Raw genomic sequence first — 25,322 nt, forward strand, 5'->3', positions numbered from 1 at the left:
AGCACCGGAGAACCCCTTTAAATGCCAGATAAGCATCCAATGATGAATGCCTTATGGGATTTTTTTTTACGCATAGCTTCTCAAAATGAGTTAAGTCTGACCCAGTAAAAAGGAGAGATAAATAAGAGAGAATGGAAATGGGCATGAATATAACCTTATGATCTGGTTAAGAAAGAGCAGAATAATACTTTTTTTTTTGTGTAATTGATGAGTTGCTGTTTTTTTCTTACTGTACATAAATAATTGTTATTGAATTGTTAAGAAGCATAAGTATTCAAAGATATATGCCTACAGAACCAGTTATTTGTAATACGTAGTCAATTTGGTTATGGTTGAGGGGGTGGTGGGGGTTGTATGGGCTATATGTTTTATATTGATATTTAAATATGATATTTGTGATATTTATATTTTGAAAAAAATAAAACTTGAAAAAAAGGAGGGAGGAAAAATCTTAGTTGTATTTGCTACCTATAGAGAAGGAAATTCAGGGATCTTCCAAAGTCCATTGAGCCAGTGTATCCATTAGCAGCATTAAAGTCTAAGCTCAGCACATAGAGTTATTCCATCCTGCAGTGACTATTCAGTTTTCATATACTGGAAGCAGGAGTGACAGAGATGATCACGTGATGTCTACATCAGTGAAAATAAAGATCATATGAAGATTATTAGGAAATGAGTGACTAGTTTCTCTAAGCCAAGGGAGACCCACATATTCTCCTGCTTTAGTGAGACTCATAACTTGTGTTTTTCCTGTGTACACTTGTCTATACGGTGGCCTAAAACTCTTTTTACGTGACGGATAATAGGCCTGTGTAAAAGGTGTAAAACTTTCCGCTACACATTTTGCAGTGTAAACAGGGGATGTGGGACAGATAATGATGTTTTTGAGTGGTGACATGATTGATCATGCTATTTTAAGGCTCTGTAAATGAATGACGATGGCAGAGATCGGCGCTTATTATTGTAAGTCCATTGACATGTAAATAGCCCTAAATGGATAATCCTGCAAGATTTATATACAGCCGGGCCACTTAATCCTATTGCCAATTTGTGGTGAGATAACATGACAAAAGAGAGTCTAGAGGTCTTCAAGGAAAACTGTCACTAAACTCCCCCCCCCCCCCCCGCACTAACCAGAGGTACTGGCTGCTAGTTCGGGGGACGCTGATCAATATGCTGCCTTCCATGCCCGGGTCTGTCCCACTGTTTGCCTGTTATCTCCATTATTCTTGATATGCAAATGAACTGGCACGAGCAGGGTTACAAGGCTCCATCTGGCACTGTGATGTCAGCGCCGCTCGTCCGCAGCACCCCCCGGCTTATGAATATTCATCCCCCCCTCCTCAGTTGAGTCCAGTACAGAGCGGGAGGAGAGGAACAGTCGGAGGGAGGGGAGGAATATTCATAAGCCGGGCGGCACTACAGATGAGCGGCGCTGACATCACAGTGCCAGATGAAACCTTGTAACCCCGCCCGTACCAGTTAGAAGATCATTTGCATATCGAGAATAATGAAGATAACGGGCAAACGGCAGGATGGATCCAAGCATGATAGGCAGCATATTGATCAGCATCCCAGTGACAGTTTTCCTTTAAAATTCAAAACTCACCATCCTTCCAGCACCAATGATTGAGGGCATGGTACTCCATTCCATTGATAGAAGATAGGTTTGATGATAAAGAAGTAATTTTTTCAGGAAAATAATTCATCTTGCAATGATAATACATTTTATCCCTTATCCAAAGCTGATCTCCGTGCCTCACCCGGCATTCTAGACAGTATGTTTAGAACGCTGGGTTTTCAGGGACGGAGACGTGATGTCACGCCCCCTCATGATGTCACACAACTACCCCACCATTCATGTACATGGGAGGGGGCGTGATTGCTATGTCATGTCTCCAGCTCTGGAAATCCAGCGTTCTAAACATACTGTTTAGAATTCCGGGTGCGAAACAGGTGTTGCACGGAGATCGCAGTGAGTCCCAGCGGTGGGACACCCACGATCAGACATCTTATCCCCTATCCTTTGGATAGAAATAAGATGTCAATGGGCGGAATACCCCTTTAAAGATATGGCAACCAGGCATTCCAGAACTCAATCGGACTGAACATTTATGATGGGAACTATAAAAAAAAAAAGAAAAAGTTGGTCTATGACTAGGCAACATCCTGCAAAGCTGATCAGTCAGCCGCCTTTCAAAAAAGTTGGAATCAGCTTTATGTAATGAACTCCATGCCTCAAGAAATTCAGGCCGTCATAAAAGCCTATAAAGAAGCAACAGTGTGCTAGTTGATACTTTTTTCTTCATTCCATATTTATTCCTCTACTGATTCTGAAAAAACATATGCTATTGCTTACAATCATTTCCTTTCATCTGTCAGGGGGATGTTTCATAAAGCCAGAATGTTCGGCTACTGTATTTAATAAACATCATTCTGTGTCATATCTGTGATTTTATCTACTTTTACAAAGTAAAACATTTGTATGAACAACTTCGAAGTGCGGTGATCCAATGATTTTCGCCAGGGGCTGTAATCCCTAAATAGGGACTGTATAAAATTACAAAACTAAACAATATGCTTTAATATAGTTGACCCTTGAAAATTTTTATAATTCGCTTTAGAGAGTATTAGTTCAACTGCTTAAATAAAATATGTTGACGGTCATGTAAAAAAGTAAGGATGTCCCATGTACAATATTTACATACATATTGCATGCCTTACAATAGAGCATTCAATGTACAGTTGAAAAGAATACATAATGTAATCCATTCACAGTTTTATATGCATGTATACTATGTGCAAGTAGATAAGTCTATCTCATTTACACAAACCATAGTCTATGCATGGTGTAAAAAAAATGGTTGGTGAATATGTTTAAAAGTCTATAAATGTAAAGCTAGTACCCTGAAAACAGGTTGCCAAGGAAACAGCCAAATAAAGGGATTGTGAAATGATTTCACTGCAATTCCTTTCATTAAAAAAAAATAGTTTTCCATGAATATTGAGTTTTTTTTATGCCCCTTTCTAATAGAATTGTCCCTTTAAGAGATAACTGGGATTTGCTATACTAAGAGCTATGGCTATGGAGCCAAGAAACATTTTAGGTTGCTATCTATTGCAAATAATGTAAACTTTTTCTTTTAAATAACACAAATAAATAATAGAGTAAGTAAACTTTAAAGATATAATATATATAATTACCGTATATACTCGAGTATAAGCCGAGTTTTTCAGCACGATTTTTCGTGCTGAAAACACCCCCCTCGGCTTATACTCGAGTAAACTCTCCGCCCTCAATGGTCTTCAATGTTTCAAAACTACAACTCCCAGCAAGCACGGGCATGCTGCGAGTTGTAGTTTTGAAACAACTGGAGGTCCGCATGTTGAAGACCACTGCGACCTTCGTCATCATCCAGACCCCCCCCTTTAGTTTTTTACTCACCTCCGCTCGGCGGGACGTTAGGGTGAGCTGGTCCGGGCCATCTGTATTGCAGGGACCGTCCAGTGGGGAGGGATAGTCGTTCCAGGCTGTCCATCTTCACCGGGGGGGCCTCTTCTCCGCGCTTCGGGCCCGGCTCCGGAATAGTTACGTTGCCTTTTGACGACGACGCACAGGGACGTTTATGCGCAACGTCCCTGTGCGTCATCGTCAAGGCATCATCTCTATTCTGGGCCCGAAGCGCGGAGAAGAAGCCCCCCCGATGAAGATGGACAGCCCAGAACGACTATCCCTCCACACCGAACGGTCCCTGCAACACAGATGGCCTAGACCAGCTCACCCTAATGTCCCGCCGAGCGGAGGTGAGTACAAAGCTAGGCGGGGGGGGGGGGGGGTCTGGATGATGTCGAAGGCCGCAGTGGTCTTCAACTTGCGGACCTCCAGATGTTTCTGCCAACCTCCCAGCATGGCCGAGTTGTAATTTTGGAACATCTGGAGGTCCGCAGGTTGAAGACCACTGTAATCAGACATTGAAAAGCGGTGATGATGAAGGAGGGGGGGTGAGCTGATGACAGGTGGTGATGCTGAAGGGGGGGTGGGATGATTACAAGGGGATGATGAAGGGGGGATGATGACAGGGGGGGATGATGACAGGGAGATGATAACAGGCGGTGATGAAGGGGGTGTGTGGGATGATGACAGGGTAATGATGACAGGCGGTGATGATGAAGGGGGGGGTGGGATCATGACAGGGTGATGATGACAGGGTACTGATGAAGGGGGGGATGATGACAGGGTAATGATGAAGGGGGGATGATGACAGGGTGATGATGATGAGGGTGTTAATGACAGGGGTCTGGATGATGACAGGGGGGGATGATGTATTTCCCACTTATAGTCGAGTCAATAACTTTTCCTGGGTTTTTGGGGTAAAATTAGGGGCCTCGGCTTATATTCCTGTCGGCTTATACTCGAGTATATACGGTAAGTATTTCTCACAGAAAATACATGTTTTGCTATACACATGTTTATTCCCTTTGTGTGTATTGGAACTATACCAAAAAAGGGAGGAAAAAAAAGCAAATTGCACATAATGTCACACCAAACTCCAAAAATGGTCTGGACAAAATTATTGGCACCCTTAACTTAATATTTGGTTGCACATCCTTTGGAAAAAAATAACTGAAATCAGTTGCTTCCTATAACCATCAATAAGCTTCTTACACCTCTCAGCCGGAATGTTGGACTACTCTTCCTTTGCAAAGTGCTCAAGGTCTCTCTTATTGGAAGGGCGCCTTTTCCCAACAGCAATTTTAAGATCTCTCCACATGTACTCCATGGGATTTAGATCTGGACTCATTGCTGGCCACTTCAGAACTCTCCAGCACTTTGTTGCGATCCATTTCTGGGTGCTTTTTGACGTATGTTTGGGGTCATTGTGCTGCTGGAAGACTCAAGATCTCAGTCGCAAACCCAGCTTTCTGACACGGAGCTGTACAGTGTGACCCAAAATCTGTTGTTAATCCTCAGATTTCATGATGCCTTGCACACATTCAAGGCACCCAGTGCCAGAGGCAGCAAAACAACCCCAAAACATAATTGAACCTCCACCATATTTCACTGTAGGTACTGTGTTCTTTTCTTTGTAGGCCTCATTCCGTTTTGGGGAAAAACTGTAGAATGATGTGCTTTACCAAAAAGCTCTGTCTTGGTCTCATCTGTCCACAAGATGTTTTAGAAGGATTTTGGCTTACTCAAGTTAATTTTGGCAAAATGTAGTCTTGCTTTTTTATGTCTCTGTGTCAGCAGTGGGGTCCTCCTGGGTCTCCTGCCATAGTGTTTCATTTAATTTAAATGTCAACAGTCAACAGTTCACGCTGACACTGATGCTCCCTGAGTCTGCAGGACTGCTTGAATATCTTTGGAATTTGTTTCGGACTGCTTATTAATCACCTGGTCTATCCTGGGTTGACACCTTTCATAAATTTTTCTCTTCCGTCCATGCCCAGGCAGATTAGCTACAGTGTCGTGGGGTGCAAACTTCTTGATAATGTTACGTACTGTGGACAAAGGCAAATCTAGATCTCTGGAGATGGACTTGTAACCTTGAGATTGTTGATATTTTTCCCCAATTTTTTGGGGAAAAAAAGAGAACTTCAGACAGTTCTCTTCTCTTTCTGTTGTCCATGCTTAGTGAGGCGCACACAGACACACAATGCAAAGACTATGTAAACTTCTCTCCTTTTTATCTGCTTTCAGATGTGATTTTCATATTGTCCACACCTGTTACTTGCCCCAGATGAATTTAAAGAAGCATCATATGCTTAAAACAATCTTATTTTTCCACAATTTTGAAAGGGTGCCAATAATTTTGTCCAGCCCATTTTTGGAGTTTGGTGTGACATTATGTCTAATTTGCATTTTTACCTCCTTTTTTAAGTTTGGTTCCAATACACACAAAGGGAATAAACATGTGTATAGCAATACATGTGTTATTGCAATCCTTTTCTGTGAGAAATACTTAATTTTTTTGAAAAAATTCAGGGGTGCCCATATTTTTGGCCACGACTGTGTATATATATATATATATATATATATATATAAAAGTAAGAAGGAGGAGAAGCACCGTGTATCAGGATTCCAGATCCGTTTGGGTGCTCAGCTTCAGGAGCAGCCCAACTCCGAATGTCATATCCAAAAATGAGGTGGTAAGCGGCACTCCAATGTAGAAATTTAACGTGGTTTATTCACTCATCTGTGTACAGCGACGTTTCGGCTTATCAATAAAGCCTTTCTCAAGCATGCTTGAGAAAGGCTTTACTGATAAGCCGAAACGTCGCTGTACACAGATGAGTGAATAAACTATGTTTATTTTCTACATTGGAGTGCCGCTTCCACCTCATTTTTTGATATATATATATATATATATATATATATATATATATATAAACACATTTTAGTTTGCTTTATATTGCAAATAATGTAAACTTTTTTTTAAATAACACAAAGAAATAATAGAGTAAGTAAACTTTAAAAATAGAAAATAATATATATATATATATACATATATATATATATATATATATATATATATATGTATACAGTGATCTCTCAACATACGATGGTAATTCGTTCCAAATGAACCATTGTTACTTGAATCCATCGTATGTTGAAGGATCCGTGCAAAAGTAATTTAGAAAGTTATACTCACGTGTCCCCACCACTCCAGACCATCAACGCTGCCTTGGATCATCGCTCTCCATCGCTGTCATCATGTCCCAGGGGCATCATCACATCACCGCGCATGCCGCTCCTATTGGATGAGGGAACGGCGTGCGTGGCGATGTGATGACGATGAAGGAGAGCAACGGCCATGCAGAGGAGCATGAAGAGGACGGTCCGGAACGTCGAGGACAGGTGAGTGACACAGGGCACATTAAATGGCTATCCAGTGGCAGCTGGAGCAGTCTGCGCTGCAGGATAGCCATTTATGCAATGGCCCCGACATATAAAAGCATCGTATGTTGATGCTGCCTTCAACATGTTCAAATGATGGTTTGTCGGGGCCATTATAGGTCGGGGGGATCACTCTATATATATCATACATGTAAACAAGGCCAAACAGTGAAATCCAAACCAGAGACTTAAGTTAATGCTCCTGTAACCCAATGCTAAATCTATTATAGCCCCTGACAACTAGTTAACTTCATTTAGGGCAAATAGATCTTACGGCCCTTTCCGCTCCAAGGCCTGGGTATGAGTGTAAACCTTGCATCCTCTATAGTTATACCTCTAAACTATTATATAAAGTTTTAAGCTCGTGAAATTACTTATCTAAACAGTAATAATGATGGGGAATACTTCTACATTTATTGGGGAGCAAAACTAAATTCACTGGTCTCATTAATACCTAACGGTGTATCTAGCCAAAAACAACTTATCCCCTATCCTTTGGATAGGGGATAAGCTTCTGATTACAGGGGTCTGACCACTGGGACCCCAGAGATCTCCAGAACAGGGCCCCCAGCTCTCCTAGCTCTAGGGAGTGGTAGATGGCATGTGCCGTCTGCTGCTCTATGCATTATCTATGGGAGTGCTGAAGATCCCTGCACTGTCTCCCCCATAGACAGTGCATTGAGTGGCAGATGACACATGCTAACGTCACTCCATACAGCTGAACCAGCTTAAGCCCTATACTGGAGATTGCAGGGTTGGTGTCCCAGCTGGTGACCCCCTTGCAATCAGATGCTTATCCCCTATCCTGTGGATAATAGATAAGTTGTTTTTGGCTGGACAACCCCTTTAAAGGCAATTATATTAGAGTATATGTATGGCCTGTAGAAATAAACCAGCAGAAAGAACAGTCCATTTCAATAGCATGTCTCTTACCACTGCAAGGGAATTCGAGATTAGAGACCCATCTTGGCTTAGCATGTTTGATACTGTAATTGCTGGCAAATCCATATTTTGTGGATGGAACTGAAGTAGACCATTCTGATTCATTGGATGACAAAGGGAGGAATATGCTGACTCTGCCTCCGACAGAGGTACGAGCGCATGTTCTGGCATTGTGGGTGGCGTTATAGGCGGGATGTTAAAGTCTTCATTCTCTAGACTGTGTCCAGGATAGGTCTGTAAAGTAAAAACACCATATATTTAGTCATGTATCACAGCAATCACAAACACACTGCACTTATTTTCCAAGTAAAGTTATTTCTTCTCAATAAAAGCCCAAGTTAAATCCTAATAGATGATGGAGCTGCTCTTTTAGTGTTTTGTTTGGAACTCTATTCCCCCAAAGGCATAACAAAGTCTGGCATTTGTAGAATTTCCATTAGGCACAGTTTTCTCAAGAATCAAAAATCATTTAATAAATTCCTAGGGCCCCATTAAGATTCTTGCAGAGTCGTATTATTGCTGTATATCTTTTTCTCCAGGTCTGGGGAAAACAAATGTAATTTACAAAATCAACATCTGATCAGAAATGCTTTCACCGTACTGGCAAAATACACGTGAAAGTTTTTACAAAATCACCCCCAATGGTAAAAATTTTAATACTACACAGAATTTATACGTATGTTATATACTTAGAGACCAGTTTATTATGTAGTAGGAAAGATGGTCTATGTTTGAATATGCTTAGTGCCTAAATGCAGGGCCAAATTTAAAGGGGTATTCCAGGCAAATCCTTTTTATATATATATCAACTGGCTCCGGAAAGTTAAACAGATTTGTAAGTTATACAGATTGCTCGTTGTACACAATATGCCAGTGTTATAAATCTATTCTATGTATACTTAGTATCAATTGATTGCCTGTAATTTTATATGTTCTCCACACAAGGGCCCTGTGAGGAGTAACTTTTTATACTGTGATATTTTAATAAACCTATTGCATTGCACGATCTAATTTTTTATTACATAAATTTTTACTTATTAGTTCCAAACATTATATTTATAACCTATCCTAAATTTATATATACTCACCTAGAAGGTCCGGGCTAAATATTTTTCTAGATTTGTAAATTACTTCTTAAAAAAATCTTAATCCTTCCAATAGTTATTAGCTTCTGAAGTTTTCTGTCTAACTGCTCAATGATGATGTCACGTCCCGGGAGCTGTGCATGATGGGAGAATATCCCCATAGTAACTGCACAGCTCCCTGGACGTGAGTCATCAGAGAGCAGTTAGACAGAAAACAACTCAACTTCAGAAGCTAATAACTATTGGAAGGATTAAGATTTTTTAATAGAAGTAATTTACAAATCTGTTTAACTTTCCGGAGCCAGTTGATACATAAAAAAAAAGTTTTGGCCTGGAATACCCCTTTAACAATAGACACAGTAAACTTGTGCTTATAGGTGGCCCTGGGAGAAGGTTGGTTACTAAAGGAAAAAACTATAATCCGTGCACAAAATAATGTATATGCATATGTCAATTATGTATATTTATGTTAATTGGGCACTCACAGTACCAAGGAGGTAAGAAGGGGACACCCATAGAAGAACAGAGTTAAAGGCTGAAGGTGATAAATATTGTCAGAATCAAACTACAATGTTTTTTTTTTGTTGTTTTTTTTTCAGAAGACAAACATTATAAATCCAAACCAGAATTATGATGTGGCCTACTTATTGGGCAGAGGTTTTTTTTGGGTCTAAAGTGCTAGTGTTTGCCTACAGTTTGTTGAGACATAAATCCAGTACTGTGTCTATGGAAGCATCACATGTCCATAAATGAAATATAAACACTAAGCCTGGCTCCTGCATACTAAATAACTATACAGTGTCCAATATTAAGCATGGAAACTGCATGTGCATGATTATTTTGGGTTGCATTCATACTGGAATATTTGGTTCTCCCTTTTGTATTTTTTTTATAGCAAAAATGAGGAGACCACAAAACTGGTATGGAGTCTTATGCCATGCAATGCTTCATGGGGAAAAAGTATGCAAAGTGGCTCTCCTCCAAAAGGAAAAAAAGCTTGCTTTCCACTTCCACCTAATGGTGATAGCTATCCTTCAAATAAATGTTAAATCCATAAAGTCAGCACCCAAAAAATCCTAAACAGCAGTCTACATATGGGTAACTTTCCCTTCTGCAAGAGATTCTGGCTTGGCATACAATTCCCAGTCATGTTTCAAGGCTATGTGTAAGTTCCACATTCATTTATAGCAATGCTTTCACCAATAGGTGACATTGGGGACCAATATTTTTCTTTTTGGAGGAGAACTACTTAAGTGTTGAAGAATAATTTCTTCTGTGTTTCCTTCCCTTGAGATATGTTTCTGTTTCGGGGGAAAAAAAGCAGAAAGAGAACAGTCCCCACTGATGTTATTATGAATACAATCTAATTGATATTTAGAAAACCTTATAGAACCTGTTCACATTCTTAAAAAACTAAACTCTTCGAGACATTCTCTTTTGCCATGCGATTCCTCTCCTGTGCTTAAAAAGCTCTTCAGAGCTCTGTAATTCACGACAGATTATTGTAAAAAGCAAGGCTTTTCCTTATTCACAGTGTGTTTTCCTTGCATTTAATTCGAATGTTATTAAATTAAATAGTTGTGAACATATAATATACAGTACACCGCCGAGCTCATTAAATACATATTTTACTTTGTAGACATTTAAATATTATGATAATGGGTTTCACAGAGAACACTTTGAGAAGTTTAAATAGGATGAACCTTATCTTTAATTTCTGAATGGAGTACATTCACAATGATGTGTCTTTTGTCTCAGCATGACTTAGACTCGATAGTTTCAGAACATAATGTATTACTGCTGAAACCTGGAGTCCATGACATAAATCATCTCAACTCTCAGCAAGAATTGTCCAACAGTGCCATTGATATGTTTAAGTCAATGATCCTGAAAACAACTTTTTGTCTTACTTCACATATTCGACAACACTAATAGATCATCTTCATTTAAAAGCACTCAGCAGACTAATTTATCAAGCCACAGTTATCAAAACCATATTATCTTTTAGGGCACAACTTTCTTTTTATCTCCCTCATCAATTCTCTTCATTGTAACTTGTACAGATGGGCTCTTTTTTACACGTTTCGAGCAGAATCTAGAAAGGAAATGTATATAAACTCTGTTAACCACATAATAACTTCTGTAGCTTATTTTCCCTACCTTTACTCTTCCTCTGTCTTAGTTGTCGTCATTCCTGACCCTATGTGCATCCCCTCTCATTACTATACAGTGTCTTTCTTTACTTTATAAATCCCAAATATTTACAAGCAAAAACTTCGAAAAGTTCAATATACAGAGTACCCTTCCCCCAGGTTAAGTTCCCTTATCTTTTATGGACTTCCTTTAGTGCTCATTGTATGCCCCCCTTACTGTTTCTATTGTTTTCTGTTTATTTTGTATTTTGTATAGCTATAGACTATCTTCACTCTTGTTTGAGTGTGCATTTCTTTTGATCCAAAACAATTCTCAGTGTGCTAAATGTTATCGACTTATAATCTAGTTGATAACATTAAAGGGGTATTCCGGCTTTATACATCTTATCCACCACACCCCCTCCAATAGACGTGAATGGAGGGGCGTGGTATGACATCACTAGGGGGTGTGGCCGTGACATCACGCCCCAGTCTCGGTGGCAGCAGAGAATGCCAGAGGCTGCACCGAGATTGCGGGGGTCCCCAACGGCGGGACCCCTGCGATCATACATCTTATCCCCTATCCTTTGGATAGGGGATACGATGTATAAAGCTGGAATACCCCTTTAACTTACTTTGCCTACTTTTCCTTAAAGCGTACCCGTCAGATCCCAAAAAATAAATAAATAACTAAAGTTTTTTTTAATATATCACTCAGTACCTAATCCTGACCATGCACATCTAATTGTTGTGTCTAGCACCTTTATTTTTTATTTTTTTATTACACTTTTAATTTAGCTCACTAGTCTGAATTCCTCTCAAAGGGAGGGGGCATGGCACTGTGCAGGTCTACGCCCCCTCCCTCAGTATGCTGTCTGCTCACATATCCCCTAGCATTAGCAAAATACCAACTCCCAGCTTGTCCTCACTGACAGTAGATGGACACAAGCTGACAGTGGAAGGATTTTTCTTCCAGCTGTGAGCCCTGAACTCATAGCTGTCAATCAAGGAAGTGTGTCCATGACTCATGGACACAGCAGGACTAGTATGTATCCAAGCAGGCAGTGGTTTGACTGGTTTTTTCAGTATGAAATACTGAACATTTTCTAATGAAAGCAATTGCAAACCTATTGGTTTTGCATGCTTTACAACATATCAAAAGCTTTTGTATCTGACAGTGCCCACTTAAATATATATCTAGACTGGATATATGTTACAACATTTCAGCTTACTGGGGGCCCTTCAAAATAACATGGCGAGGGAAAAAGCGACACATAAAGGGAAGTCATTTACCAAGACCGGCATTTCATATAAGTAAACCCCCACAGGATACAATCAAGCCGGATTTTTTGAATACAGGAAGAGAAAGGTATTAAAGGGGTACTCTGCCCCTAGACATCTTATCATCTATCCAAAGGATAGGGGATAAGATGTCAGATCGCCGGGGTCCCGCTGCTGGGGACCCCCGGGATCGCCGCTGCGGCACCGCGCTATCATTACTGCACAGAGCGAGTTCGCTCTGTGCGTAATGACGGGCGATACAGGGGATGGAGCAGCGTGATGTCATGGCTCCGCCCCTTGTGACATCACGGCCCACCCCCTTAATGCTAGTCTATGGCAGGGGGCCCCCTCCCATAGACTTGTATTGAGAGGGTGGGCCGTGACATCATGATGGAAAGAGCCGTGAGGTAACGATGCTCCGGCCCCTGTATTGCCCGTCATTCCGCGCAGAGCGAACTCCCTCTGTGCAGTAATGATAGTGGGGTGCCGCAGCAGCGATCCCGGAGGTCCCCAGCAGCGGACCCCGGTGATCTGACATCTTATCCCCTATCCTTTGGATAGGGGATAAGATGTCTAGGGGCAGAGTACCCCTTTAATACCTTTCTCTTCCTGTATTCAAAAACTGTTGTATGTGAAACCATTGTAAGGTGCATATTTCACTGCACATTTTGAATACAATAGATAAAAAAATCTACAGCTAAAAATGCAGGTGAATGTACCTTTAGGGTTCATTCACACAGGTGGATATTATTGCAAAATCGTAAAGTGGTTCTTTCTGCAAGTTTGAATAGGGGTGGGCTCTCTGTGGCAGATTTGGAAAGGGGCTCTGCAGCGGATTTTCCATGAAACGCCCTGCAATCATGTTTAAAATAAAATCCTGCTGCAGATTTTAAAGGGGAATCTCTGTAGCCGATGATCCGCAGAAGTCAATAAAAAAAGATATGCAGCAGAAAATATGCAGCAAAATATTCATGTGTAAACGTACCCTAAAACAAGATCCAGCCTCAAACAATGTAAACAATAGTAGGCTGTGTGTTCATGTGAAGCATCTTTTTAATTTTGACTAATGAAGATGTCAAGCCAAATGCTAGAGTAGTTTAACTTAATTAGATCGTCTATTTTTACAGGCTGCTTTTTATTTCCTATTGAAAATGTAGCTTTTCTATGCAAGGCAACAAGAAGGATTCTGTCTATAATGAATACCTCAGGGACTGCATAAACTAAGCATTACAATCTTGCAGTGAAACTGGTTTTAGTAACTAGTTTAGACTTGTAAGACTTTGCTAGATGAATCCAATCCATCAAGAGCGGAGCATGAGAGAAGCCTCTAACATACAAGCAATTAATTCAGAGATGAATTGATACATAAGAAAACCATCCTGCTAATGTGATACAAAGCTGTCTCTGTTTAAAATACTTCTTCATACATAAAATGTTGTTAGTTAGAAACAAGCATATAGAGTTTCATTAGTTTAACAAGGAAATTTGCCTCTAAAAGTAAGGAATTATTCAAATGAACATTATTCCCCCATATCGGGCTATAACTGGTGCCAGAAAGTGAAACAGTTTAGTAAATTATTTAAATATCTTAATCCTTCCAGTACTTATCAGCCGCTGTATGCTCCACAGGAAGTTCTTTTCTTTTTGAATTTCTTTTCTGTCTGACCACAGTGCTCTCTGCTGACACCTCTGTCCATGTCAGGAACTTTCCAGAGCAGGAGAGGTTTGCTGTGGGAATTTGCCCCTACTCTGGACAGTTCCTGACATGGACAGAGGTGTCGGCAGAGAGCACTGTGGTCAGGCAGAAAAGAAATTCAAAAAGAAAAGTGCATACAGAGCATACAGCACCTGATAAGTACTGGAAGGACAGACCCGAAAAAAACCAACATAAAAAAATAACCACTGGAAAAAAAAATTGTCTATAGTGCGTTTAAAGGGTTTGCGCTCCACTTCCATTTCCTTCTTTGGAAGGGGGTGGGTCCCAATCATTGTGTCTAACATCATGCCTACACATGATGTCCAATAGCTGCATGATGTCGGCACAACATTGGCAAAAAGTCTATGGCCCCACCTTGAATGTATTCCACCCATTTAATGCATAGGTACATATATTTTTTTTAATTGCAAAAACAAAACTGTGTCATAGTCCTCTGAATGCTATAAAAGGTACTGTTAATGTTTGCATTGTGGCTTCTGTTTATAACAGTATTTACAATGCTGTCTTCTACCACTTATCCAAATTTGTACAAAAATATTTCCTTGTCATATTTATTTTTTGTGTATATGTATAGTGTTATGTATTGGTTTGATATCATGGTCAGAACAGATAGCTGTGACAGCAGAAACGGCACCAAGTGGTTTCCAGCTGCCGCACAGTGCTACAGAAGAGATTTGCAAAAGGAATTTAGTAACCACTAATATAAAACAGTGGTATCAAAATATGATGCCAAGCAGACCTTTGGGATAGTCTCAAAAATATCATTAATTTTCACTGTATGTTGAGTTTTGTGGCATTATTCCAAAGTTAGCTTTCTGTAAAAATCATTTCAAGAGTTGTGCTGTTTTATTTGCTTGCAGCAACATCACAGAAGCAGTAGTGAACCATATGTTGCTAGTTAGCAATTTTCTATGCAAGTCCCAGGGCGAAGAATCTGGCTGAAAGTTAACCTCTTCATTCCTTCAAAAACAGCTAAATATTACAGAATATATGATTACATGGGATCAGGAATGATCATGTGTTTAAATATAATTTCAGTCCTTACATAACTACTAGAGGGTTGATGCACTAACACTGTCATCTGTAAGAACTGGTGATATCGGCAGATCAATTCTGTAGGGAATTGCCATAATAAGCAGTTTAATTTGCTCTGTTACTAAATTCTCACTTTTAAAAGAAAAAAAATAAAGAAAAAATAATATATATATTCTGAAAGGTGCTATATCAGGGCTGTGTGCATTAAGGTCTATGTGCAATATCATGATTGTGTGCATTGAGGTCTATGTACAATATTGGGACTGTATACCTTAGAGTCTATGTGCAAGATTGGGACTATGTGCATTCAGGTCCACCGACTATATGGTGCTATATATGGGACAAAGTGCAATTTATGACAACAAGTGCACCCTCACCTATGTGATATAGTTCACTATGGAATATAACATTTATGCTGTATTGGGACAATGTGCAAATGTTTTCAACACTACAGCACCTTGATAGCACTTTAGTTCACACATAGGCCAACATTTATCATTGTCTTTAGACTGTTTTTTGTGTCTACAAGAGGCACAAAAAGGCACAAGCAGGGTTTATTTGCGCCTTTTTGTTTACACATTTCTGCTGATTTTGAGTTGCAATCCACTGATTTTGAGTTGCAATCCACTGTTTTGGCAATACACATAATATAGAAGGGATTTATGAACTGCGCCTTTTGTAAAAAGGCGCAAAAAAGGCGCAAAGCCACTGAAAAGTCTCTAAAATAGTAAATAGTAAATCGGTCGGGTTGCCAAACCACGCCCCTTTTTTGACTGGTCATGCCCCTTTTGTGGCAGACCACGCCCCTTTCTGGGTATGTCGGGTTTTTTAGGCGCACACTGTCACACACTGGCGCAGACATGTCTCAGACAAAATGAACAGACAAAAACTGGTCGGTTTCAGCTTAGTAAATGAGGCCCATAGACTTTGTTCTGCCAAAGTTGCACTTTAACTACTAAACCAGTGTAAGGCTTTGTTGTTCACTGCCATATTTTTATACACCTATAGATTTTACAGAGAAAGAAATTATATTTGGTGGTTGTCAAATAAATGCTATATTTTAGACTAAGATATATTTTAATTGGCAGCATATAAGAACTATTCTGCACTAAAGGTAAAAAAAAAAATTCTAATCTAGAAAATTTATCATAAATCACTAGAAAGTATAAGAAGAATCTAATGTAATTGCACAGTAGTAAGAATGCAATCATGAAAGTACTTCCATATTAGAGTAATATTCAAAAGGTCACCCAGGCTCGTACTGTATACTATTTCTAACAAAGAAGGAAAGTAGTATACCAAGACAGCTGGAAATAGATCCAGAAACAGAGTCAATAACATCAAACTAGGCCACCAAAGTACCAGAGGATCCACCAATGAGCTCTCTGATGATATTTCCTGTGTGAACAATGATAACAACAAAGATTATGATGCAATAAAAAGTGGGCATGAGAGTGTGTTATATATATGGAAAAATATTTCCTTTCATGGGCCCAATAAAACCCATTGAAACTGGGGTTTCTGAAAAGAAAATGTAAGTAATTGCGAGTTTCATCACATTAGACAAAGATCAGTAGAATCCCCTGATTTTGAACGAACCAGGATTTCAGGATCGGATGACCATCAAATATGTATGGTGGTTTCCCAACTTTTCCAGATGGCAGATGTCAAGGGAAAGAAGGGTTGGCATCTTGCATTTTAACATACCTGATAGTTTGTTCTTAAGGGAGATAAGCCATCACCAGGGTTGTCTGGTGGTGACTTGTTCTCTCATTATTAAAAACATACGTACATTCAGCATGTGTATGGTGGCAGTTTGAATGAATAGCTGTTGGCCAACCACTATTCCTAGCCACCTAAAGGCAATTGTAGCAGTTTATGTCAGAAACACTTCTGTGATCTGGACCTGGTTCTTTAAAAATTCTAAAAGCAGAAACTGACTAGTAGGAGTTCTTGAGTGACTCAAACTTAGGTTTCTCCTTTAAATGTTGCCCATTCTAGCAAATGGAATGCTCTACAATTTATGGTGTGACCTGTTGTCAATTGGTTATTCCACAAAGTGGAACAAAGTACATACAGCTATTCTAACACAAAAAAAAAAAAAAAAAAGGCATTATCCAGAGTTATTTTCAGCATTTTCAGCTATGGTCTCTTCAAACTGTGGTGTGTAACCAGGAAGAGAGGTGCATTGCAGTCTCGCTCTTGGTAACTCCCTAGTTACAAGAGCTTACTTCTCCGGTCTTCCTCTACTGACCTGCATAGAAAGCAGTTCCTTACACACCACTTAGTAATACACAGCGCTATGGGATCCTATCTCCCCTTTTTTATTTCTGCCCTTTCCCCACCAGTTTATCCTTCTTATTTATTATTTGTGCATCTCTTCTGTTATGCACTTCTATAAGCCTATATGTGAAAAGAGAAAAAAACTGTACTACACATAAACCCATTCTTTATATATTTCTCACTCTTGCTTTCAGAGAGTTATCATTTGTGTGCAGTAACGTGATGTCACACTCCTCCCATAGATGGGAATGGAGAGGGTATGGAGTGATGTCACAAGGGGTGTGGTCGAGACATCGCAACCACTTCAGCAGGAACCCAGCATTTGTTTAGAACACTGGATGCTGTAGGAGATCATGGGGGGTGCAGCAAAGGGAACCCCTGATTGGACATCTTATCCCCTATCCTTTAGTCTAGCAGCAGAGTACTGCTTTAATTCTTATTATACATACTGTTGAAATCCACACAATATTTTTTATGGGGTAACTGCTTTAAAATAGAGGGAAGAGAATCCCTAGTTACAAGAGCTTACTTCTCCGGTCTTCCTCTACTGACCTGCATAGAAAGCAGTTCCTTACACACCACTTAGTAATACACAGCGCTATGGGATCCTATCTCCCCTTTTTTATTTCTGCCCTTTCCCCACCAGTTTATCCTTCTTATTTATTATTTGTGCATCTCTTCTGTTATGCACTTCTATAAGCCTATATGTGAAAAGAGAAAAAAACTGTACTACACATACACCCATTCTTTATATATTTCTCACTCTTGCTTTCAGAGAGTTATCATTTGTGTGCAGTAACGTGATGTCACACTCCTCCCATAGATGGGAATGGAGAGGGTATGGAGTGATGTCACAAGGGGTGTGGTCGAGACATCGCAACCACTTCAGCAGGAACCCAGCATTTGTTTAGAACACTGGATGCTGTAGGAGATCATGGGGGGTGCAGCAAAGGGAACCCCTGATTGGACATCTTATCCCCTATCCTTTAGTCTAGCAGCAGAGTACTGCTTTAATTCTTATTATACATACTGTTGAAATCCACACAATATTTTTTATGGGGTAACTGCTTTAAAATAGAGGGAAGAGAATCTTTGGAGGGCAGAAGTGAAAGCAAAGGTTATCTTGTGGGGTTATTTCTGATTTTGTAGATGTGGGGGGAAGGGGGGGGGGCAGCAATAAACCATGCTACTATTGAAATGTTTTGCATATTCCAAAGAGTATTAATCCTGTTATTAAATCCTATGCCATTATTATCATTCATGCACCTCTAAAACATATCTTAAATAATAGTACATTTTACATATCACACTACAAAATTGCAGCCAATGCAGTTTGTGCTATAGTATGAATACAATGTATGCTCATCTACACTTCATGATTTCATTATAGCCTCAGCATAAAACATTAAATATTGGTATTTGTGATGGTAACACTGCGATCACAGCCAGAGAATGCTGGTTTAAATACAACAAATTTGACATCAAAGACTTTTCTACAGCCTTAATTTCCTTTGTATAGACATCTTTGCACTGATTCCCCTTTAGGCCAAACTACATGAAAGCCACTAATTAAAAAGAACAGCATTTGCTCCTCTATGTACTTACACAACGACAATTAGGTTGTGTGACTAGAAAGAACTGATAGAACAAAGTAATAATTAGGTTTAACAGCTTTGCAATTGCCTCTATATAAATATTATACTGAGACAATGTTCCATAGAGGAACACGGCTGATATGGTTCTCGTCATGTTATTAATGTTCTTTTACTTACCCTTTACTTTTAACTTATTTATTAAGGTATCGAGCATATGGGTCTTGAAGTCACTGGTATTGGATTGTGAACATTTTCTTTAAGGGGATTTCATGTTTCTTTAGTCAAAGTAAAGTAAAACATTAAATTCTTATATGAATTCTTTATCCCCTTGGTTTTGTGGCTATTTTGGGCTCTGAGGCAACAAAGTGTTTATTTATAATTTTTTTTAAACTAAAGCATTCCAAGAGCCATAACAATTTAATTTATTAGCCAACATAGCCACATGAAAGCTTGTTTTTTTTTATGGGAGAAGTTCTGTATTTTTTGTATTATGTCTTCATTAGGCCCCCAACTACCATGAAAAATCAACGGCACCTTGAGATTTGATAGGTCGCTACTGATGCCACAGTTGCTATTGACCATTGCATCTAAGGGGTCAAATGGCTGAATGTGGAGTTATCTCCAATGTGGCAAAGTATAAACTTTAATATACAGTTGACAGCTGCAGCTGATTGGTGTGGATTTAGTTCTTGTCCCATCCTGGTGATGTACATTAACAGTAGTTTGAAAATGTGTATAAGGGTTTAGCACCAAAAATGTATGTCTAGTAGCGTCAATGGTTAAAATTGGGTACATTAAAGTTACAAGGGGTAATAATCGTTTCCATATGTACTTGTGTGTATGTGGAAACTGCCATGAGCTCATATATTCGATAGACTTTGAATGGTGGTTTAGCACCTGGGGTCAAGTCCTAGAAAAAAAGTGTGCGAACTTACCCAAGATTTCCACTCAAAAGCTCATCCTGCAGGACTCCTGTTAATGGGAACAGTGTTACTGCTATGAAAAAAGTGCAGGAACTCCATTCCCATGCGTTTCTACAGGACTTGTTTAGCACATATGCTCAACTGCAGCGCCATTCAAGCTATGCATTGTTTTGATGAAAAGGAACAGGAATTTCTAGTTATAGGTGGGGGTTTCTTTCTACTAAAATATAAACTCATGGGGTAGAGGCTAAAAGGGGAGGAAGCCTCCGTTTGTTTTGTTTAATATGCACTGTGCTCTAATTTTGTGACATGGACTATTGACTTATTGAGCACAATGTCAACTACAGGCAGACATTTTAGTCGATGAATTAAAATGAAAATGGAAAATGTGCGTTTTAAGAGCTTTCAGAATTCTTTCTTCATTTCCATTAAGGTAAGGGTTTCTTTTTTTTTAAGACAAGCAGTCTAGAGTTTACATTTCCACTTTTCTAACAAATTCAATTAGCTTCTGTACTTCAAAACTCTTAAAGCAAGAAGATACTAGGAGGCTTTAATCTAACGCTCACTCCAAAATCATCAGGACTGTGTAGAATATTTTTGGCTGTGGAAAAATATTTTACTAAATATTTTAGAAACACCTGTAGAATATTTAATATTAAATATTTCAGGGTTAAAAGGTCTTTAACCCCTTAACGACGCAGGACGTAAATGTACGTCCTGGTGAGCTGGTACTTAACGCACCAGGACGTACATTTACGACCTAAGCATAACCGAGAGCATCGAAGCGATGCTCGGGTCATGCGCAGCAGGTCCCAGCTGCTGATAGCAGCAAGGGACCTGCCGGTAATGGCTGACATCCGCAATCGCGCGGATGTCCGCCATTAAGCCCTCAGATGCCGTGATCAATACAGATCACGGAATCTGCAGCATCGCCTGTAGCGCTGCCACGGCAATTCGATCATCCAGCATGGCAGATGGAGGTCCCCTCTCCTGCCTCCGCTGCCTTCCACGGGTCTTCTGCTCTGGTCCGAGATCGAGCAGACCAGAGAAGAAGATGACCGATAATACTGATCAGTGCTATGTCCTATACATAGCACTGTACAGTATTAGCAATCGAATGATTGCTATAAATAGACCCCTATGGGGACTATTAAAGTGTAAAAATAAAAATAAAAAAAGTTTAAAAAAAATTAAACAAAATGTTAAAAAAAAACCTCCCCCAATTAAAATGTAAATTGTCCCATTTTCCCTATTTCACCCCCAAAAAGTGTAAAAAAAATATTTGATATACATAATTGGTATCGCTGCATGTGTAAATATCATAACTATTAAATTAAAATGTTAATGATACCGTACGGTGAACGACGTGAACATAAAAAAAAAGTCCAAAATAGCTGCTTTGTTATAACATTTTATTACATTTTTTTAAAATAAAAATGTATTAAATGATTTACATAAGGACATATGGTATCAATAAAAAGTACAGATCACAGCGCAAAAAATTAGCCCTCATACTGCGGCTTATACGGAAAAATTATAAAGTTATAGGTCTTCAAAATAGGGGGATTTTAAACGTACTAATTTGGTTAAAAAGTTTGCTATTTTTTTAAGCGCAACAGTAATAGAAAAGTATGTTATCATGGGTATCATTTTATTCGTATTGACCCAAAAAATAGAGAACACATGTCATTTTTACCGTAAATTGTATGGCGTGAAAACGAAACCTTCCAAAATTGCGGTTTTCTTTTTAATTTCCCCACACAAATAGTATTTTTTTGGTTTGCTATACATTTATGGTAAAGTGAGTGATGGCATTACAAAGGACAACTGGTCACGCAAAAAACAAGCCCTCATACTACTCTGTGGATAAAAACATAAAAGAGTTATGATTATTTGAAGGCGAGTCCTTAAAGGGGTACTCCACCCCTAGACCCCAAAAGATAGGGGATAAGATGTCAGATCACCGCGGTTCCGCTGCTGGAGACCCCCGGGATCGCCGCCGCGGCACCGCGGCACATTGCTGCACAAAGCGAATTTGCTCTGTGCATAATGACGGGCGATACAGGGGACGGAGCAGCGTGATGTCATGGCTCCGCCCCTCGTGACATCCCTGCCCTCCCCCTTAATGCAAGAGTATGGCGACCGCCACGCCCCCTCCCATAGACTCGTATTGAGGAGGCGGGCCGTAACATCACGAGGGGCGGAGCCGTGACGTAACGATACTCCGGCACCTGTATTGCCCGTCATTACGTGCAGAGCGAACCCGCTCTGTGCAGTAATGACAGCAGGGTGCCTCAGCGGCGATCCCGGGGGTCGCCAGCAGCGGGACCACGGCGATCTGACATCTTATCCCCTATCCTTTGGATAAGGGAAAAGATGTCTAGGGGCGAAGTACCGCTTTAAGGCCAAAATGGCCTGAGTCCTTAAGGGGTTAAAAAAGCAGTCTGGAAATGTCTTTTTTCTTATATATGCATTGGTTGGTGGGCATGTAATACAGTCATGGCCGTAAATGTTGGCACCCCTGAAATATTTCTAGATAATGAAGTATTTCTCACAGAAAAGGGTTGTAGTATCACATGTTTTCCTATACACATGTTTATTCCCTTTGTGTGTATTGGAACTAAATAAAAAAAGGGAGGAAAAAAGCAAATTGGACATAATGTCACACCAAACTCCAAAAACTGGCTGGACAAAATTATTGGCACCCTTAACTTAAAATTTAGTTGCCCACCCTTTGGAAAAAATAACTGAAATAAGTTGCTTCCTATAACCATCAATGAGCTTCTTACACCTCTCAGCCGGAATGTTGGACCACTCTTTCTTTGCAAACTGCTCCAGGTCTCTCTTATTGGAAGGACACCTTTTCCCAACAGCAATTTTAAGATCTCTCCACAGGTGTTCAAAGGGATTTAGATCTGGACTCATTTCTAGCCACTTCAGAACTCTCCAGCGCTTTATTGCCATCCATTTCTGGGTGCTTTTTGATGTATGTTTGGGGTCATTGTCCTGCTGGAAGACCCAAGATCACAGACGCAAACCCAGCTTTCTGACACTGGGCTGTACAGTGCAACCCAAAATTTGTTGGTAATGCTCAGATTTCATGATGCCATGCACACATTCAAGGCACCCAGTGCCAGAGGCAGCAAAACATCCCCAAAACATCATTGAACCTCCACCATATTTCACTGTAGGTACTGTGTTCTTTTCTTTGTAGGCTCTATCTTGGTCTCATCTATCCACAAGACATGTTCCCAGAAGGATTTTGGCTTACTCAAGTTCATTTTGGCAAAATGTTGTTTTACTTTTTTATGTCTCTGTGTCAGCAGTGGGGTCCTCCTGGGTCTCCTGTCATAGCGTTTCATTGAAATGTCGACGGATAGTTCGTGCTGACACTGATGCTCCCTGAGTCTGCAGGACAGCTTGAATAACTTTGGAATTTGTTTGGGGCTGCTTATCCATCATCCAGACTATCCTGCATTCACACAATTTTCATCAAATTTTCTCTTCCGTCCACGGCAAAAGAGATTAGCCACAGTGCTATGGGTTGCAAACTTCTTGATAATGTTGCGCACTGTGGACAAAGTCAAATCTAGATCTCTGGAGATGGACTTGTAACCTTGAGATTGTTGATATTTTTCCACAATTTTGGTTCTCAAGTCCTCAGACAGTTCTCTTCTCCATCTTTTCTGTTTTCCATGCTTAGTGTGGCACACAGACACACAATGCAAATATTAAGTAAATTTCTCTCCTTTTTATCTGTTTTCAGGTGTGATTTTTATATTGCCCACACCTGTTACTTGCCCCAGGTGAGTTTAAAGGAGCATCACATACTTGAAACAATCTTATTTTTCCACAATTTTGAAAGGGTGCCAATAATTTTGTCCAGACCACTTTTGTAGATTGGTGTGACATAATATCCAATTTGCTTTTTTTCCTCCCTTCCTTTTTTGGTTTAGTTCCAATAGACACAAAGGGAATAAACATGTGTATAGCAAAAGTGTTATTACAATCCTTTTCTGTGAGAAATACTTCATTTTCTAGAAAAATTTCAGGGGTGCCAACATTTATGGCCATGACTGTATAATAATGCAAAAGCTACCTCTTTATTTCTCCTCTCAAGGGCATGGTCACACAAGGTACAACCACAACATATTTCCTGCTGTAAAAATGCGCCGATGCAAGCAGACAAACACAGAGCTACCTGACCGCAGCCAGGAGCTCTCTCTGCAGTTCCTCTATGACTTCCATCGGCGCATCCGCAGTGTGTAATACACTGAGGAATGCACCCCATGTGGCCCTGCCCTTTTCTTAAAGTCTGTGCCTTTGGTCGTGTATCTCTGTTACATGACTCAGTGGTGACTCCTTGAGATTTACACTGGTTTAAGGTATGTTTACATGTTGATGTTTCACTACTATTCACTTCAATGGGTCAGTGGAAAAACTGCAATAGTGTAGATCCATTGAAGTAAATGATAGTGAGACTCAGATGATCTCCCTTAGCGGAAAACCTACTACTGAAAGTACCCTAATTCATCTAGTTACCAGTGGTCAACACACCCCCTCCATGAATCTCTGTGGGAGTGCCGGAGAGATAAACGAGTCCAGCGCTTCAGCTCTCCCATAGAGATACTTGGAGGGTGTGTGCCACCCCCTGCTCCGTGCACCAGGCAGATAGGGAGGAGACATTCCCAGAGGTCAGACCTCGTGCAATGTGACACTTATTCCCTATCCTTTGGGAGAAGAAAAGGTTTAGTCTAAAGGGGCGGCACGCCTTCTTTACCGTGAGGACTGTGAATTTATGGAACGGTCTACCTCAGGAACTGTTCACAGCAGGAAAAATTAACAGCTTTAAAGCAGGGTTAGATACATTCCTGGAACAAAATAACATTAATGCTTATGCAGAATTATAAAACTACATCCCTTTCCCTTATCCCCTTACACCCTTCCCTTCAATCCCCTGGTTGGACTTGATGGACGTATGTCTTTTTTCAACCATACTAACTATGTAACTATGTAACTATGATAGGGGGATACATTTTACAAAATTGGATAACCCCTTTAAGTCTTTTTGAAAAAAATTATACTAAAATGTTATAGCTTTTATGATAATAGATTTTAAGATAGATACATAGATAAAGACAGATAATATGAAAGCTAGACCCAATAAAGGGTTCTTTCAAAATTGAACTTCAACTGTTTTACAAATCGTTGAGGAAATATGCAAGTTCACACAGGGTTGTTCGATTGCAGAGGAAACCATACGATGCCCAACTATTCAAGGCACTAGTCTGATGGACTTGTGCATGGACCTCTATGGATGTTGTATAGTAACCCAAGCACTCAGTGGAGATCTGCATCTTTCCATGCTGATGTAAAAAGTAGCAGGGTTCAACTTGAAGTAGATATGAACAGTCCATAGATACAGTCCTGC

At 39.9% G+C, this 25,322-nt stretch overlaps 1 protein-coding gene across 3 annotated transcripts in view; it reads right to left on the reverse strand.

The window, feature by feature from the left end:
• The window catches only part of TOX (thymocyte selection associated high mobility group box), a 313,124-nt gene that overhangs the window by 128,586 nt on the left and 159,216 nt on the right, over positions 1–25,322 (reverse strand). For all 3 annotated transcript variants that reach the window (XM_056522012.1, XM_056522010.1, XM_056522011.1), the window contains one exon: positions 7,832–8,074. In XM_056522012.1, coding sequence (XP_056377987.1) covers positions 7,832–8,074 — 243 coding nt within the window. The remainder of the gene's footprint in view (positions 1–7,831; positions 8,075–25,322) is intronic.

The sequence above is a fragment of the Hyla sarda genome, chromosome 5 (genome assembly GCF_029499605.1).
Source record: "Hyla sarda isolate aHylSar1 chromosome 5, aHylSar1.hap1, whole genome shotgun sequence".
NCBI classification, from domain to species: Eukaryota; Metazoa; Chordata; class Amphibia; order Anura; family Hylidae; genus Hyla; species Hyla sarda.